Below are 17515 nucleotides of genomic sequence, written 5' to 3'. Positions count from 1 at the left end.
TCTCTCACCCCTACTCAGCTCTGTCCACTCTTGCATGAAAGCAGCCGTGGACAATCATTTTAAAATGTGACTGAATTCTGATGGACTTCATTATAAAAACAGGCAGCAGGCCAGATTTAGCATGTGGGCCATAGTTTGCCAACTGGTGGTCTAGAGAAAAGAAGGGATCTGGTAACCTACAGGTTGAGGAGGGAAAGCTTGCAGTGGACACTGCAAAGTAGCAACCAGAGAGGTAAGAGGAAAACCAGGAGAGAATAGTGCACAGAAGACAAAAGATAAGATTGCTTCAAAAAAGAACTGTGTTGGATGCTGCTGAGGGGTTGAGTAAGGTGAGGCCTGAAGTAGTGTCCGTTGGAGTTCTGGATGTTAGTGACTTTGAAGAGAGTAATTTCAAGGAAGTAATGGTGGAACATTGGACTAGAGCAAAAAGTAAATGGAGAAAAGGAAGGGGAGGTAGTAGTACTTGTATATATAGGTGTCTTTTTCAAGAAGTTTGACTTCTTGAAGTCAGAAAGTATCTGTCTTTGACGACCTTTCCAAGATAGCTCAGCAGTGCTTCAGGAAGTGTCCTGTTGTGTACTCTTTCTATAATGAGTACTGTTATTTAATATTTGTGTAGAGATATATTAGATTTCAAGGCAGATTACAAGAAAAGTTTAACACAAAGTACTTGCCCTCAAAAGTTTTCGAATATTGTAATTTACTCCCCGACCTACGTTTCAAAATCTGCATCAGGTCCTGTTGTTGCTCTGCTCAGAACCTTACAGTGGCTCCCCATTTCACACAGTAAAAACCTAGCTCTTACAATGGCCTACAAGCTCCTACAAGTTCTGTACCCCACACTTGACATTCTTCCTTTTCCTTCTCTAATCCCAGCTTTTACTGTTCTCTCCTCTGCTCTTTCCATGACAGCCACACTAGCCTCATTGCTATTTTCAAATATGCCAGTTACTCCCACCTCAGGACCCGTTGTAGTGCTTATTTCCTCTGCTCGGAATGTTCCTCCTGCAGATATTTGCACGGATATACTTCACCTCCAAGTCTTTGCTTATTGTGACCTTCACAGGAAGACCTGGACTACCCTCCTTACAATTTGCAGGTCATCCTTCTACCCTTCCAAGCATTGCCAGTTCCTCTTACCTGTGCTTTCTCTTTCTCCCGTAACACTTAATCACTCATTGATATATAATTTATACATCCTATTTATATGTTATGACTTATTTATTATGTTTATTGTTTATTGTCTGTCTGTTGGAATATAAACTCCACGAAGCAACATTTTCTTTCCAGGGTTTTCACTGATATGTTTTAGGGGTCATGAATAGTGCTTGGTAAATAGTAATCTTTCAAGAAATCATTGTTAAATGAAAGTGAAAAAGCAGGACAGGATTTGGGAAAACACATGATGTGCTCTTCCATTCAACAGTTTTGTAACCGTGGAAAAATGACTTAACCTTTTTGAGTTTGCTCAGCTCTAAAATGGAGATGATAAATTTGGGGATTAAATAACATCTAGTATGATGTGTGGCATGCTAGAAGTCCTAAATAAATGTTCATTTGTTTTCCTTCCCAAGTCTCTGAAATAATTTTCTTACTTAATCATGGACTTAATCACTACAGGGCTGTCCTTAGTTGTTACCATCTGATGCTTATTTCTTCATTTCTTTCTTTATTCTTTCAGTGAGTATTTATGAACATCTACTAAATACTGGGCATTATTTGAGCCAGTGGAGATTGTAGCAGGGAATGAAATATACATCAGTCCCTGCACTCACGGAAATTAAATTCCAATGGGACAGATAAAGAACCAATTAATTAAATTATATCATGGACTAAATAGAGACATGTGTTATGGAGAAATATTAAGGGCAAGAAAGGGTGGGAGGTAGGATTGCAGTGTTTAATAAGGTGATCAGAGAAGTCCCTACTGAAAAAAATGACATTTTGTCAAGACTGAAGGAGGCGAGGAAATGAGCTGTGTGGATATCTGGGGGAAGACCTGTCAAGTAAGAGGGGGCAGCAGAGGCAGAGGCCCTGGGGAGGAACGTGTGTGGCGTGGTAGAGGAGCTCCTAGGAGGCCAGTGTTGCTGGAACAGAGTGAATGAATGAATGAAGTTGGAGAGGAAACAGGAAGCCAAACTGTGTAATGCCTTGTTCAGTACTGAAGTGGCTGGCTTCTCTGGCACCTTTGTGCAAATTGGGAAAAGGTGTTTCCTCTGGGCAGATGCAGCTGCACAGGTGCACAGGTTTGGGTAATGAAGTATAGGTTGGACTTCAGTCCCAACTCCGTGCATTTGGCATAGTGCACACAAATGGCACAATCAGATGTGGGCTGGGCCTGCAGATTAGCTGTTACTCAAGAGCAGTGCCTCCTTTTAAGCTGCAGGTGAACACTTGTGTCTTCAGAAGGGAGCTGAGAAGCTCACTTCTGCTTACACTGCATCCTCCACCTTGTGTGTGTGGCTCTCTTCATTTTGGGAATGTAAAATTCAGACAACTTGATAGAGCAATTTTTTTTTTTAAATGACTGTTCTTTTTTTTTTTTTAACTTTTTTATTTATTTAAGTATGTTTTTCCAGGACCCATCAGCTCCAAGTCAGGTAGTTGTTTCAATCTAGTTGTGGAGGGCACAGCTCACAGTGGCCCATGTGGGGATGGAACTGGCAACCCTGGTGTTAGGAGCATCGTGCTCCAACCAACTGAGCTAACTGGCTGCCCCGATAGAGCAATTTTTAAAGCACCGTTCCCCAGGAGATGAGGTGGTTAGAAGTTATATAAATTAGGATGGATTTAGACTTATAAAATTGCATATTCTTTGTCACTTTGAGCACTGAATGATTTGTAAGTAATTCAAAACATCAGCTTCCTCTTAGAAATATTAATTGTAATTGTTAATGGCACCGATAGACTTTTAGAAAGAAGCGTTTATTTGGAGCCACATTCAGGTTGATCTCAATTCACATTTCTAGAACACGTAATTATAGAATCTTATTGAAGGTTAAAATTTGACTCAAAAAAAAAAATAGTACTCAGTAAAACATACTAGGAGCCAAATATATATTTGATATTATTTCCCAGTCAGGAAAAGTTGGCAACTAAAGCTTGGGTCTTTCTTCTAAGTCTCATTGTATGTCTTAGTATAAGTGGTGCTTATTCTGTTGGAAACTTACAGTTTGGAGCATTTTTTTTTCCCCTTGATTTACAAGAAAGTAGTACTGCCAAAAAAAAATTCTTAAAAAAAAAAGATGGGAGACTTGTGAGCTACTCTGTTGTGACATGTGTTCTTACTACTTAAGGCATGGGTTCTACTAAAATTGCTAAAAGTTGTTAAATCAATATGTGATGGATGGACTCCAGATAATGGAGAGTTCCAGTGGGATCATTGGAATACATTCTAAATCTTCCAAGCTAGGTGTGGGCTTTTCGCCAGTGAAGAACTTAAAGCAGGATTTCAGTGTTGTGAATACCAAGTTTCTTTGTGAGTACCAATGAGTTTTTTTGGGATTTAAGCCAATATACATTTGAGTTTAAATGTAAAGTAAACCAGGGAACCACAAATAATGGAGCAGTGAAAAATGGGTTTAGGGGGAAATGAAGGAGTTCTGGCTTGGCCATTTATGTCTATATCCTTGAGAAGGACAAAATTCTACTGGATTTAAGTGCTGACAGATTCCCAAGAGAATAAAATATATTATGAAATTTTTATATATATTTTAACGAAGATTTTAAAAGTGCCATTAGACTTTGAAGTTGTTGATAGCACTGTCAAGTGCTGTTCTTTCCTAGATGTTTTCCTGCATTAAAGATGATTACGTAGTAATCAGAGGCCTATTCTCTGAGGAGGGGTAATGTTGTCTCTGTTGCATTTTCCCATTTCAAAAATTTAGGGCATCACCTTAGCATCAGAGCAGAATATTTTTTAGTGAAAATATAAATACAAGGTTTGTTATGAGCATTAGAGATAAAGAGTATAAAGCATTTGTTATTAGTTTTGTGGGGGGATGTGAGATTTTTATTGGCTCTTTCTCACTGCAACCATCACATACACACAATACAACATAAAACCTTTATCTGCAATCTATGAAGGTTTGTTTGATTCCTATTAATACCAAGTTTATTATTGCTGATATGATAATAAACAGTATTTATTTTTACTTTACATTTATATAATGCCTTACAGTTTTTTTAATTGTAAGGGTATAATTGACGTAATGCCTTACAATTTTTAAAATATTTTCACATGTTGTAAATTTTTATAACAACTCAGTGAACAGAACAAGATAGCGCTAACCTTATTTTAGAGTTGAGTAAACTTTGACGCAAAGAGGTCAATTACTTCATTAAGGTCAAGTAACAAGACAGTGAGAGACCTGAGACTAAAACTGGTCTCGAAGTTTTTCCTTTGACATATGGAGGCCCAGGCTTCCTGCCACCCACAGAATAGGTTATGGAGGAACAGGATTATTCACTTGATAAGCAGGGAGAATTTTGTATATCTCTGTGAGGTGCTTCATTGAAATCAAGTCTCTGATACCACTATGGACAAGATGGGGAAAATAGGCTAGGTGGCTATGTCACTGAGTAAATGCATAACTGGCTTGGTAACCAGAGTGCTCATTACTGTCACTGGAGAGTTTCCGGGAGCATATCAAAGACTTATCCTCAATCTTACCTCTTCCACATCTATGTCTGTTTTGTATGCGATATAGCCACATGCTGATGAAATCTTTGAGTGATACAGGACTTAGAGTAACTGTTTCAGATTTACTCTTTTCTTTCTTTAAGCTCCAACTACTTTCCTGCTCTTCAGTCAGAAGAGCGCCATAAACCGCATGGTGATTGATGAACAGCAGAGCCCTGACATCATCCTTCCTATCCACAGCCTTCGGAATGTCCGGGCCATTGACTATGACCCATTGGACAAGCAGCTCTATTGGATTGACTCACGACAAAACATGATCCGAAAAGCACAGGAAGATGGCAGCCAGGTAATTCAGGGCTCAGTGCAAAACCCGTTTCTTCTGCCTAGGAATTGGACTGACCAACTATCCTATTTTATTTAAGTCTTGATTATGTGTGTGTGTGTGTCTGTGTGTGTGTGAGAGAGGGAGGGGGAGAAAGAGAGGGAGAAAGAGACTGAAATTCTGGATGGAGCAGCCTTTTTTCCTGCTAAAGATCTTTGACTGACAATTGTGTGATAATGCTATTGGAATGAAAGTTGTATTAGGTTAACTTATCCTCATACATTGGTAATGACTTCATCACTGCCACCCATATCCATTTATATAGCTTTTTCCCTCCAAAAATGATTCCATCTACATGGAATGTTGGAAGCTTCGAAATCAAATAGACCTTGGTTCTGATCTCAGCTCTATCACTCACTAGGATTTTTATGAACTTTTTAGCTGCATGGAATGTAAAACACATAGCCCATTACCTGTTACATGATAGGGACTCAATAAATAACAGTTCTGTTCCTAGTTAACTATTATTTAAGAGGTTCAGACGATAGGAAACATACAATACAACCACAGTAAATTAAAAACATCTAGGATATATTATGATTAATCCAGTGATTTTTTTTTTTTTTGTAAGTATTTGGTGACTATGGGGTGGGAATGAGAATATTATCAACAAATCTTACCTATTACATACTAGTCATGGTTTACATACCACTGTCCATTCTTCTTTGCTTTCTTTTTATGACCAAGCAGTGTTAGACTGGGATTACTGTACATAATTATTTGTCATCTTCCTCATAGCAGTTATTAAACTGAACATATTAAAATTTAGGGAGATTGGATTACTAATTTTTTATGTCTTATCTCACACAACAGAGCAAAGAGGTAAAGTATTTAGGGCTGCTGAGGGATCATTTTAGGGGTATATTGCAGATGCACCTTACACTATGGTAGGTTAGGGCTAACAGGCTGATAACTAGTTGAGAGAAATGATAGCTGTTATTATACAGCCAAGGCCATGGAAAATAAATGAGATAGCCTCATTATGGACTGTGGTACCTCAGAGATGCTGAGTAAATAGAATATAATTTATTCAGAGGGAACAAAGGAATAAAGACTCTTTTTGCTTTAGCTTTGTTATTTTTTTATTTTTTATTATTTTTTTTTTTTAGTGTATTTGCGGATTAGTGAAAGACATAATTGATAGGTGTGGTTTGTAGCCCTAATTGCTGTTGTCTCTAGAGTAGGGTTCCTCAACCTCAGCACTTGATGTTTTGGGGCCGGATAATTCTTTGCTGTGGAGGACTGACCTACATGTTGTAGGATGTTTAGCAGCATCCCTGGCCTCTACCCACTAGATGCCAGTTATACCCCCAGAGGCTTGACAATCGAAAAATTGCTAAAGCTCCTGGTTGAGAACCACTGCTTTAGAGGTATTTCTGGGGTGTGGTTCTAGCCATGGCTGTGTATGAGAGAGAGCTGCCACCTCTCACACTCATCTCTAATTGTGCATACACTGTCGGATTCTGAGAGCAACTGGTATGGTCTTAGCTCGCTCTTTTGCTCATGTCATGGTAACCAAAGGGAACGTGTGAAATGCATGTCACCCGTAAAAACTGTATCAATAAGAAATGTTCCTTGAGACTTCCTTGTCAGGTGTGTGACCACATAAGTGTAAGCATTGTGAGTGATTGCCTCAGTGCTATCTGGTTTGGAGTCTAATTTTCTATGTGTGTGTCTTTTTCTTTCCCTAGGGCTTTACTGTGGTTGTGAGTTCAGTTCCGAATCAGAACCTAGAAATACAACCCTATGACCTCAGCATTGATATTTATAGCCGCTATATCTACTGGACTTGTGAGGCCACCAATGTCATTAATGTAACAAGATTAGATGGGAGATCAATTGGAGTGGTGCTGAAAGGCGAGCAAGACAGACCTCGAGCCATCGTGGTAAACCCAGAGAAAGGGTATGTTACTAACGTGACATTCAGATGTGTTGGCCTCTGAGACCCTCATCAGCTTTCCTTTTCAGCCCTTAGTTATTTACCTTTAAGTGTTCTGTGCTCCAGGGAAAAACAGTATTCTCCATCCACCTGCCCCTGCATTTTCTTATATCTTTGCTTTCTCCGATTTCACTGCCTAGAATTTCCTTTTTTAGTCACTATTGCTTTAGTTCTAATTTTCTACCCACACCGCCAGGACTATTTGAACTATGACATCCTCCATAAAGTTTTCCTTGATCTACGCCACCCCCAGCCAGATGTGGCTTTCTCCTCTGCCATACACCTACAGCTCTCTATGTCAGTGCCTCTCTAGTCAGACCTCGTCCTTTCTAGTTGACCTTATACTTAATTGTTTCTCAGTCTTATATTTCCTGCTAGACTTTAGATCCCTTTATGACAAGAACGAATATGTCTTCTTTCATTTAATACAGAGCTTTGCATTTAATAAATAGTACTTACTTGCATATGAATGAGTGATAAGGAATTCAGCAAGGAAAGTAGCTTGCTTCAAAGGAGTTACAGGAAAGAGATGAACTCTAGAAGTTAAACCCAAGAAATGATTCATATGTGACATTTTAGTTATGAGATGGATAATTAGAGAAGGAATTTAAAATTTTGTGTCCCGGTCTCTGGTTACTGCTCTTTTATTTATTTTATTGGAGTATTTCAAAAGTGTAGGTCTGCCTTTATCTAGTACTTCGTTTTATTAACGCATGAAAGTTAGCGCCCTCAGAAATTCTGTGTATCCTTTGTTACTATTACTGAAAGTAACAAAAAAGTACGTCATGGCTTTTTAGAAAATATATTCTAAATAAATATTTACATGTAAGATTTTATGTTATTCTACCTCCTTTTGTTTTAACCAACAAGAATATTCTCATTTTGTATGGTTTCTTAAGTTGGTAAACTTACTGTTTCCTCCATTCTCTTCAGGTATATGTATTTTACCAATCTTCAGGAAAGATCTCCGAAAATTGAACGGGCTGCTTTGGATGGAACAGAACGAGAGGTCCTCTTTTTCAGTGGCTTGAGTAAACCAGTTGCGTTAGCCCTTGACAGCAGATTGGGCAAACTCTTCTGGGCTGATTCAGATCTCCGGCGCATTGAAAGCAGTGATCTCTCAGGTACCCAAGAAATGTGTTTCCTTATTTTGATTGGCGTTATTGAGATGATTCATCAATTGCATTTGTATTTTTCTTCCATTGTATTATTTTTTGTGCATATTTCCGTAATTTTATTCACTGGAAGTAATCAGCATCAAGTTGGTTAGGAAGCACTTTTTTCTTCAATCCTCAATATCATTGCTCCTATTATCTAATAACTTGCCAATTTTCTTCATTTGGGCTCTGTAAATAACATAGTCCTAATGTAATTCTTCTCCTTTTCTAATTCTTCTGCTCTAGTTTTTGTTCTCATCACCTCTGATCTGAATTCTAACTATGATAGTCTCTTCCCTGCTGATTGCCCACCCCACCCCTCTGAAAGTTCACACGCTGTTTCTAGTTTAATTTTCTGAAGCATGTTTTCTAACCATGTCACTACTGTACTTAAAAAAAAAAAAAAATCTTCAGGGTAGTCTCATAACCTGAAGAAAAAAAAGTCTAGTTGTACACTTACGTTGGTATTCGCCTTTTTCACAAACTCATCATCTAACTCAAATGATCTTAATGTTTCTGGTGTTTTAACCAAATCAAATCATTTGTTGGTCTTCAGATGTAGTTTTACTTTCTCATTTCTCTGCAGCCCTCTGTCTGCAGTCATAGTTACTTCCTCTCCCCGCAATATCTAATGTCCAAATACTCTGTGCGGCCTCACTCTATTGATCAGGAAAATGAAATTAAAACAGTACACTGTTTATCTCTATCACAGTGACAAAAATATGTTGAAGTCGATTATATCCAACATGGCCAAAATGGTAGAAAATGGCATGCTCTCAGGCACTTTGGTAGAAGTGGACATTGGTAGAACTTTTTTGGAGGGCAATTTGCCAGTCAATTTCCCTGTTAGGTAGCTGTCTTTCAGAAATGCTGACCCAATTGTACAAATATATTTGCTGAACATTATTTGTAATAGTCTATTACAGAGAAATACATTGTACTATATCAGTGTATGAAATACTGCAGTCATTCAAACAAATGAGGTAGATCTGTGTGCAGTGACATAAAAGGATGATTTTTAAAAATTAAGTTTATTAAGATCTAGTTTTGTTTAAAATTTAATACTATACAGTATATATTTACTGGCAAATTGCCCTCTGAAAATATTTATACTATTCAGAGGGTGCCAAAACAATGTATACACATTTTACGAAAGGAAAACTATATTAAAATTGTAATACTCAGTATATACCGATAACAAAAGATGAATACAAGTCACGTTTGACTTCTGCAATTACAAGAGGTGCTCAAAGTGGTTACCATCAGCGTACAGATACTTCTGATTACATCAAACTACTCCTTGTTGTTGGCTTCACTAACTGCAGGCATTTAGCTTTCTCTGGGCTACCGTGTTACTATCCCTTGTCTATCTGTTCTCCAACTTTTAAATTTTATATCACTTTTCTGCTCTTCTGTTCTATTTGTTTTCATGGGTTTATACCTTAATTTTTTTACTATCATTTTAATAGATTTTTAGGTGAGACCATAAGTACACTGATATTTAACCCACCATGGATTTGAATGTTGACTTAAGCAGTGTCTTCTCACCTGGAATATCTCCCCACTTTTCTCCATTTATTAAAGCTTCGCTTTTTGCCTATCTCTTTTCTGGAACTTTCTCTGATATTTACAACATATAAGCTAATGGTTTTTTTGATTAAACTCATCACTTAGGAACCATGAAAATGTTCTATAGATATTTGAAGGACTGTTATGAAGAAGAGAAAAGGAATGAATATCTTTTTTCTTTTTGAATGAGAGGGAAGCTGGGGGGGTGGGAAGTGGGGCACAGATTTTAGCGTACTGTGTAGAAGAACTTTCTTCAGTTCAACAATAGAATAGGTTGCTTCTTCAGAGTCTAGATGGCTGTATCTGGAGTGTTTTAGAGAGAATTCTTACTTTGAGGTGAGGCTTGCACCAGGTAACTTTTGAGTCAGTCATTTTTCCTGTGTTCTGTGTGGCCAGGTGGGGTGAGGGTGGGGTGGTTCTTCACAGATGCCTCAGGTGTGCTTGGTGAGTGGGGGAGGCCCAAGCTCAGAGCTCTGGGCTCACCACCACTGTGTCATCCAAAGAAGTACCATTTTGGTCTGTTTTATGTGTTAGAGCTTTTCATAAAATTTAATTTGAAAAATGGACTTTGCTTTAAAAAGAAATTTGAAAACAGCTCTAAGTTCTTTTCTACATTTCTATGAACTAGAATATTTATTGTGTATTGGGCACTTATTTGCTCTTGATTGTGCTTGAATACCTAATCTGTTACCAATTTTCTGATATGTACCTTTTCTTCTGAGAATGATTTTAAAGTTTTGTGATAGAGAGCTTATATTTTCCTTTTCAGTACTTTTAGACTTGAACTGATACTCAGTAGTTGGTGAAGGTATGACTTGACCCACATGAATTATTTCTGTTGAATGTTCTCCTTTCCAAGGTGCCAACCGGATAGTATTAGAAGACTCTAACATCTTGCAGCCTGTGGGACTGACTGTGTTTGAAAATTGGCTGTATTGGATTGACAAGCAGCAGCAAATGATTGAAAAAATTGACATGACGGGTCGAGAGGGTAGAACCAAAGTCCAGGCTCGAATTGCCCAGCTTAGTGACATTCATGCAGTAAAGGAGCTAAACCTTCAGGAATATAGTAAGTGCTCATGCAGTGCTGCCAGCTGCAGGATTCGTGTGTGTGGTCGAAATTAAGATAAAATTGAGATGTTCTTTTGTGTCTTACCTCTTTATCTTCAAGATTTTCATGTACTTTTGGTTTTGCCATTTTTTTTTTTTTAACTTTTCGTGTTTTTAAAGCCTTGTGTTAAACTCACCTGGTAGCTTTTTCAAATTAAACATCTTTTCCCCCTAAAACAGGAGTGGGGGAAAGGAGTGATCTTGCTCATTTTCAAAAATTTCCCCAGGTACAAAAGAAGCTCTGCTTCTCGTGCCTTCTTTTTATCTTCTTCAGCCCCTTGAAGAATACTGGTATAAAGCATGTATTTCTTTTATTGCCTGCACACCCCATTGTTGGAACAAAGGCAAACATTATATTTATATAATACTGAATGTAGTTATAGGATAACTTTATTTTTGAGCAAAAGCAAAACAAACTAAAAATTAGTGTGTAAACTTAGAGAAGATGGTGCTTAGTTAAGTGCATGGTTTTTGTTTTCCCCCTCTTGGATAAATTTTTTAATTCTTAGCTTAGAAAGGTAGCCATAAATATTCTTTTTATCTTATTAATGGCTAATCATCTTAGACTAGTTTCTTGTTAATATGTGTCTGTAATCAACAGTACCCTCTTAGCAGTCACTACTGTAGGTCTTACATGATTGTACCAGGAATGCTGAAGTTAAATGGGCCTAAAGAGAGAACTATGAAAAAAAGAGAAAGGACTGGTGAAACTCCTCAACTTCTCAGCACAAGGCTTTCATAAGTGTTGCTATTCGATGTTATGACATGAAACTGGTGCTGAACATTTAATAGAAATAAGGTAATAATGACGCAGTACCTAAGTTACTCAGTCAGTTGATATGTGAATATCTTATTGTAGAAAATCTCAGCGGAGGTTTTTCAGAATTTCCAGGGTTATCCTTTTTTTTTTTTTCATAATTCAAGATTTAAACATGGTCTGTGTTTGGAAAAACATTTTTTCAAATTTCTAATCTTAAAGAGAATGAGATTTCTGTTTATTAAAAGTACCATGGAATTAAATGGTTGAGAAACACTGCTGTGTAGTTTGTGTATCCTAACATGATGACTGACGTCTGTTTTGGGACAGACGTAGTGTAGTGTAACACAGCTGCTCATTTGTAGATAGCTGACTCCCCCAATGTCATCAACACACATTGACGTTGTAAGAAGAGAGTCAGATAATAAATGGACGGCTACATCAGATGTGGGGATTCTGTGATGACAAATATCAAGTTGTTTTTAACACAAGATAAGTAGAAAATTCAAAGCAATGGCTTCATTGAATACAACTTGTGAGAGACTTTGAAAAGTTGTTTGAGAGTATGTTCATTTAATTTAACCCAAATGTAAAGAAATTAAACATGTGTAACATTGCACATTATCTTTTGCACTTGACCAAGCAAATAATTTTGATCATTTCTGAATAGTTGAGTTCCAAGTGAACTAAAGGTTTTTCTTCTAAGAACTCTAATTTTCAGTTAATTCCTCATTAAAATATACTTTTTGAGTAAAATCATTTTATCTTTCAGAATGGAAGAACTTCTGAGTTAAAAATCTATAGTTTAGAAAAGTTTTTATATATTAAATAGAATAATATCCAGGTCTCAGCATTCTCCCTTTCGAGTTTTTTTAGTTTCAATAATCAGCTTATTCACCAAAATTAACATGAGCTGCACCATTACCTAGCTTAAAATACTTTAAAGTATTTTATGCATAAATATGTAAAGACAATATTTTATGTTTTTAAATTATTGTCCTCATTTTCTTGTAGATTGTGTAGGGATGGAGTGAGGAATTATATTGTGTGGAAATAAAATCCAAAGTGATTTTACATTTTTTTTTTTTTTTTTTTGTAATTCATAAATGATTGATTTTTGACTGGGCTCTCCTCTCTCCCTCCATCCTCCCTTCCTTTTTCTTTTTCTTTTTTTATAGGGCAGCACCCTTGTGCTCAAGATAATGGTGGCTGTTCACATATTTGTCTCGTAAAAGGAGATGGTACTACAAGATGCTCTTGCCCCATGCACTTGGTTCTGCTTCAAGATGAGCTGTCATGTGGAGGTAAATATGTTATCATTTTCTTGTGTAGGTCTAAATGCCAATTACCATGTTCCATAACTTAGTCTAGCATTCTGTGATTTGACAGTGAAATTGCTCTTTCTCCTAACTTGGTTGGTCCCTTGTATTCCATTCATCTGCACTCTACTGGCTTTCGGGTTATTCTAAGAGTGAATCCATCATGACCTAACCCTGGGACTCAGACAACAGTGCTCTGTTAGGGGAAACTCATCCTGTAAATGAGTGTATTTCCTAATAATAGCAGCTTTTTCCACCCCAGAGGGTAACAAGATGAATGAATTCTACCTCCTATAATCTCCATCCACTGAATTCTAGATTCTGTTCAGTTTAGGTATCATTGTTGGAAATGTATCCAGTCAAAAGAATATTCTTTTGTTGAATGTTTACCTGTTTTTCTTATTTATCTGTCTTACTTAAAATATTCCAAAGTAGCAATAATGGTGTAGTGGAATTGGGTCAGTCACTCATGGGATCATAACAAATTGGTGCATTCCTTTGTAAAAAGCATAGTATGGTAACATCACACACCACGATAATACTCATTCCCTTAATTCAGAAATCCTCTTCTTGGGGATAATTCTAAGTTAATTCATCTGAAGGAGAAAGACTTCTATACAGTGGCAGAAATTTAAAAACAATGTAATTTTTAATGATAGGAAAATTGTTAAGTAACTGAATCTATACAGCTAATAAACATTATGATCATAAGCTGATGTAAAAATGTAGCCAAACTTTGGCCCAAGTGAAAAAATTATTAAAATTTTCTGCTGTGATAACTACATAAAATATGTATTTCTGGGAACGAAGATTGAAAGGGCTTATACACTCAAAATATAAAAATCATTGAGAAGATGATATAAGAATGTTTTATTCTGTTAAGTTTCTTAAGTTTTTAAAAAAATAAATGACGTGTTGAGTAGCAGCTGTGAGGCACTCTGCTTGGACTGCAGGAAATTGGAAGATCTTTGAGACAGAGCATACAGTTTAGTTGGGGAGATCAGGTACATGCACAGTAAAAGTTAAGCTCTGTTACTTGGAGTGTCTCCCCCAAAATAGCAAATGTTGCGCAACAGTGTGAACGTACTTAATGCCATTGAACTGTACCCTTTAACATGGTTTAAATGGTAAACTTTTTAACGTATGTTTTACCACAATAGAAAAAAAAAAAGCAAGTGTTTTCACATCAGGATGCTAAAATGTTAATTCTAATATGGCAAATGTTAGAGAATTTACCTTTATGTAGTGATAACATAGATAAAACTGGATCAAGGATATCATTGGACCATTTAGAAGTCTAATAAAAGACCTTTGATTTTTTTCTTTAGAGTTAGTGATTATTTTTAGTGTATGTATTACATGAATAGTGTCTTTTAACTAACATATACAACTGTGTCACCAGAACCCAAACAAGACATACACTGTTGTCATTAAGAAAAGTACCCTCGTGTCCATTAACAGCCAATTCTCTTCTTCCAGAAGTAACCACTGTTCTGATTTTTATCTCTATAGTTTAGCTTTGCCTGTTCTTGAACTTTATATAAGGAATCATGACATATGTGCTTTTTAAATGTCTGAGTTCTGTTGCTTAATATAGTATTTTTGAGATTTCAGCTGTACAGTGGACTGTATCAGTAGTTTTTTCTTTTTATCGCTGAGTTGTGTTTCATTGTATATATATACCACAATTTACTATTATCCTGTTGAGGGACATTTGAGTAGTTTTCAATTTTTTGTTATCAAAAATAAAACTGCAGTGAATGTTAGTGTACAATTTTTTTAAATTTTATTTTACTGTGGAGATAAATAATATACAAAATTTAAATTCCTGTGCCTGACTTCCAAACAGTTCCGTGTTTTCCTTTGAGCCGCTTACCTATCCATTTCATTTTGTATTTCTTCCCAACCTGCTCACTTTTTATTTGGCTAGTTAGAGTTTGATGATCACTGTGGCGTATCAGAACGTTTTGTTTTGCTGCTGTGGGTTTACTTGTGGTATTTCAGGACGTATTTCTCTCCTTGCATACCCATCCTAAAGCTTACTCATTTTTCAAAGTGCAGCTGGTCTCATGATCTGTGAAACCCTCACTAACTGTTACTGTTCTCCACTTTCTCTGAATCGTAGCTTTTGTTACCACAGTTTGTATAACATGCAGTTCAGAGTAATGTAACTATTTGTTTTATGTTTGTTAGTCTCTTCCTATCCCCAACCAAATTAAAGCTCTTTAATGACCTGGACCATATTTTACCTATTTTTGTTCTCCACATAATCGAGTAGTATAGTGCTGAATACACAATAGGCTGAAATTCCCTCTGTAAATAATCCCTCAAGTTCCCCATGTAAAATGTTCACCTGTAATCTGCACTATTCTGTTTTAAAGATAAGAGGTTTTCTGATCCATAGTCATATAATAAAGTTGTTGTATTTTCTAGAGAATTTACTGACATAAGTTTTTAAAAGAAGTCAGTAGGCCCGTGATATTGTAATAAAGGCAATAGGTTAAAAGTAAGGAGACTGCCCTTCTAGTCTTTTTTGTAAATCATCCCTTATGCTCTGTGACCTTGGGCATTCACTGAGACTCTCTGAGCCTCAGTTTTCTCATTTGCTAAACAAAGCAATGGCAGTTCTCAAACTCAGCTTTTGTTTGCTTAAGTTATATTTATATTTACTATAGTAGAATTGAAACTAAGAACTTTAAAAATATTTATTGAAAATAACAATAACAAAGTCTTACAGGTTTGTTTACAAGTAAGAAAATTAACTATATTTTCCAAAGCAAAATCATTTTAATGAGAAATGTGGCATTGTTTTTACATGTTTGTAAATCTCTTTAATGTTGGGCTAAATTTATATTTTTACTTCTGCATTCAATCTGTTGTAATAAGTAGTTTTGGTTGGAATATATAAAGAAATTTGACCTCATATAGATGTAGTTGGAAAGCAGAGGACTGTAATAATAGCCTCTTCAAATAATTATGGATATTTATCTTGAATTCTATACCAGATCTTGACAAGTGACAGTTTTCTGTAGGTTTAGTTGCAATGTGGAATTTGAAACTCTATCAGTTACCTTTTTGTAGTCTTTTGTATTAAAATCTACTCATCTATTTTGTGCTCTGAAATGGCTGTTTTACCCATGCATGATTTTGTAACCCTATACCTTGGTCATTTGGAAATGTTAGAATTTCATTCAGAAATTCCCAGATTATAAGATTTTGATGCATTTCATTATACAACATCCAAAGTTCACATTAATTTCACCACTAATCTCACCAGAAAGGTCTCTAAGAACTAGGAATCTGTCAAGCTTACAATGTTGCATACAGGTTTTCCAAAATTATGATTCCTGATTGAAAGCTCCAGTGTTGTAATTTGCCACAGAAGTACAATGTTATGATTTGCCATAGTTTTCCTTGACATAACAAGCTCACTGGTTCATTTTTAAAAAACTTACTGCCAAATACCCAAGTGTAAATAACTATCGTTTATCTCAATTGTTCTTTTAAATAAAAATGGTGTTCCATTTTGGGCTGAGTTTACAACTCGAAGTACTTTCCTTGAGGAACCATCACACTTAGATTTGCAACATGAGCTGTATAGTACATACTTCCCGTTTTATCAAACAGAGCATTGAAGATATGTGCACTCAGAGTTGATTTTTATATAATTAAAATTTTTACTAATTTATTAAGAACATTCTTAAGTAAATCCCTTTTATTTTCCTGTGAGTGTGTGGCTCTGTAGAATACAATGGCTAATATTAGAGTACAGTTTGGTACCTTTGCCTTGAGGCTGCTAAAGTGCTAAGAGTATTACCCAGCATTCCTTTTGTAGCATCAGTGCAAATGTAGTGATAAAGGCAAGTGACCTATTAGTATAGTTATAAAACAGTTTTAACACTGTGACTCTGAAAAAGGTCTCGGGTTCGTGGACCACTCTTTGAGAACCTCAGAGCTAGAAAACTTGTGAATTCTAGGTTAACTTTAAATTATTTGGAGGTTGATGCTTATAGTGATCATTTCTAGGTTATGTATGAGATTCTAATGGATTGGAAATACAGTAATCCTGCTTGAATTACAATATGTAAGAAAAATACTGCCTTACAGTTTTACAAATTAGTGAGTCTAAATGAAGTAGTGTAAAAATTGTATTTCTCCTCTGATTAGACGAGATGGATTACAAATTTTATCTATTTATAAAGCGTTTTGTATATTTTGATTATTAAATAAGCTTCACTCAGGTTTGTACCTCTCTGTGACAATTCTTTTGTTTTTGTCATTCCCCTGCCCCTTGTTCTTTACAGAACCCCCAACATGTTCTCCTCAGCAGTTTACTTGTTTCACGGGAGAAATTGACTGTATCCCTGTGGCTTGGCGGTGCGATGGATTTACTGAGTGTGAAGACCACAGTGATGAGCTCAATTGCCCTGTGTGCTCAGAGTCCCAGTTCCAGTGTGCCAGTGGGCAGTGTATTGATGGTGCCCTCCGATGCAATGGAGATGCAAACTGCCAGGATAAATCAGATGAGAAGAACTGTGAAGGTATCCGAAATTCCTGGGATCTGGTTATGTAGTTCTTTTTCCATTAAGTTGTTTGAAATTCAGAGTGTTGCTTTGGCTCAGTAGTAGATTTAGGGTTTT

General features: G+C 36.4%; 1 protein-coding gene across 1 annotated transcript in view; it reads left to right on the top strand.

Annotated features, from left to right (window-relative positions):
- The window catches only part of LRP6 (LDL receptor related protein 6), a 125083-nt gene that overhangs the window by 96224 nt on the left and 11344 nt on the right, over nt 1–17515 (top strand). The window contains exons 13-18 of the mRNA XM_033116936.1: nt 4786–4988; nt 6716–6927; nt 7897–8087; nt 10549–10758; nt 12735–12860; nt 17180–17416. Of these exons, the coding sequence (XP_032972827.1) occupies nt 4786–4988; nt 6716–6927; nt 7897–8087; nt 10549–10758; nt 12735–12860; nt 17180–17416 (1179 nt within the window). The remainder of the gene's footprint in view (nt 1–4785; nt 4989–6715; nt 6928–7896; nt 8088–10548; nt 10759–12734; nt 12861–17179; nt 17417–17515) is intronic.

This window comes from Rhinolophus ferrumequinum, chromosome 10 (assembly GCF_004115265.2).
Source record: "Rhinolophus ferrumequinum isolate MPI-CBG mRhiFer1 chromosome 10, mRhiFer1_v1.p, whole genome shotgun sequence".
In the NCBI taxonomy this organism is placed as follows: domain Eukaryota; kingdom Metazoa; phylum Chordata; class Mammalia; order Chiroptera; family Rhinolophidae; genus Rhinolophus; species Rhinolophus ferrumequinum.
This window is presented reverse-complemented; position numbering and strand designations above follow the sequence as displayed.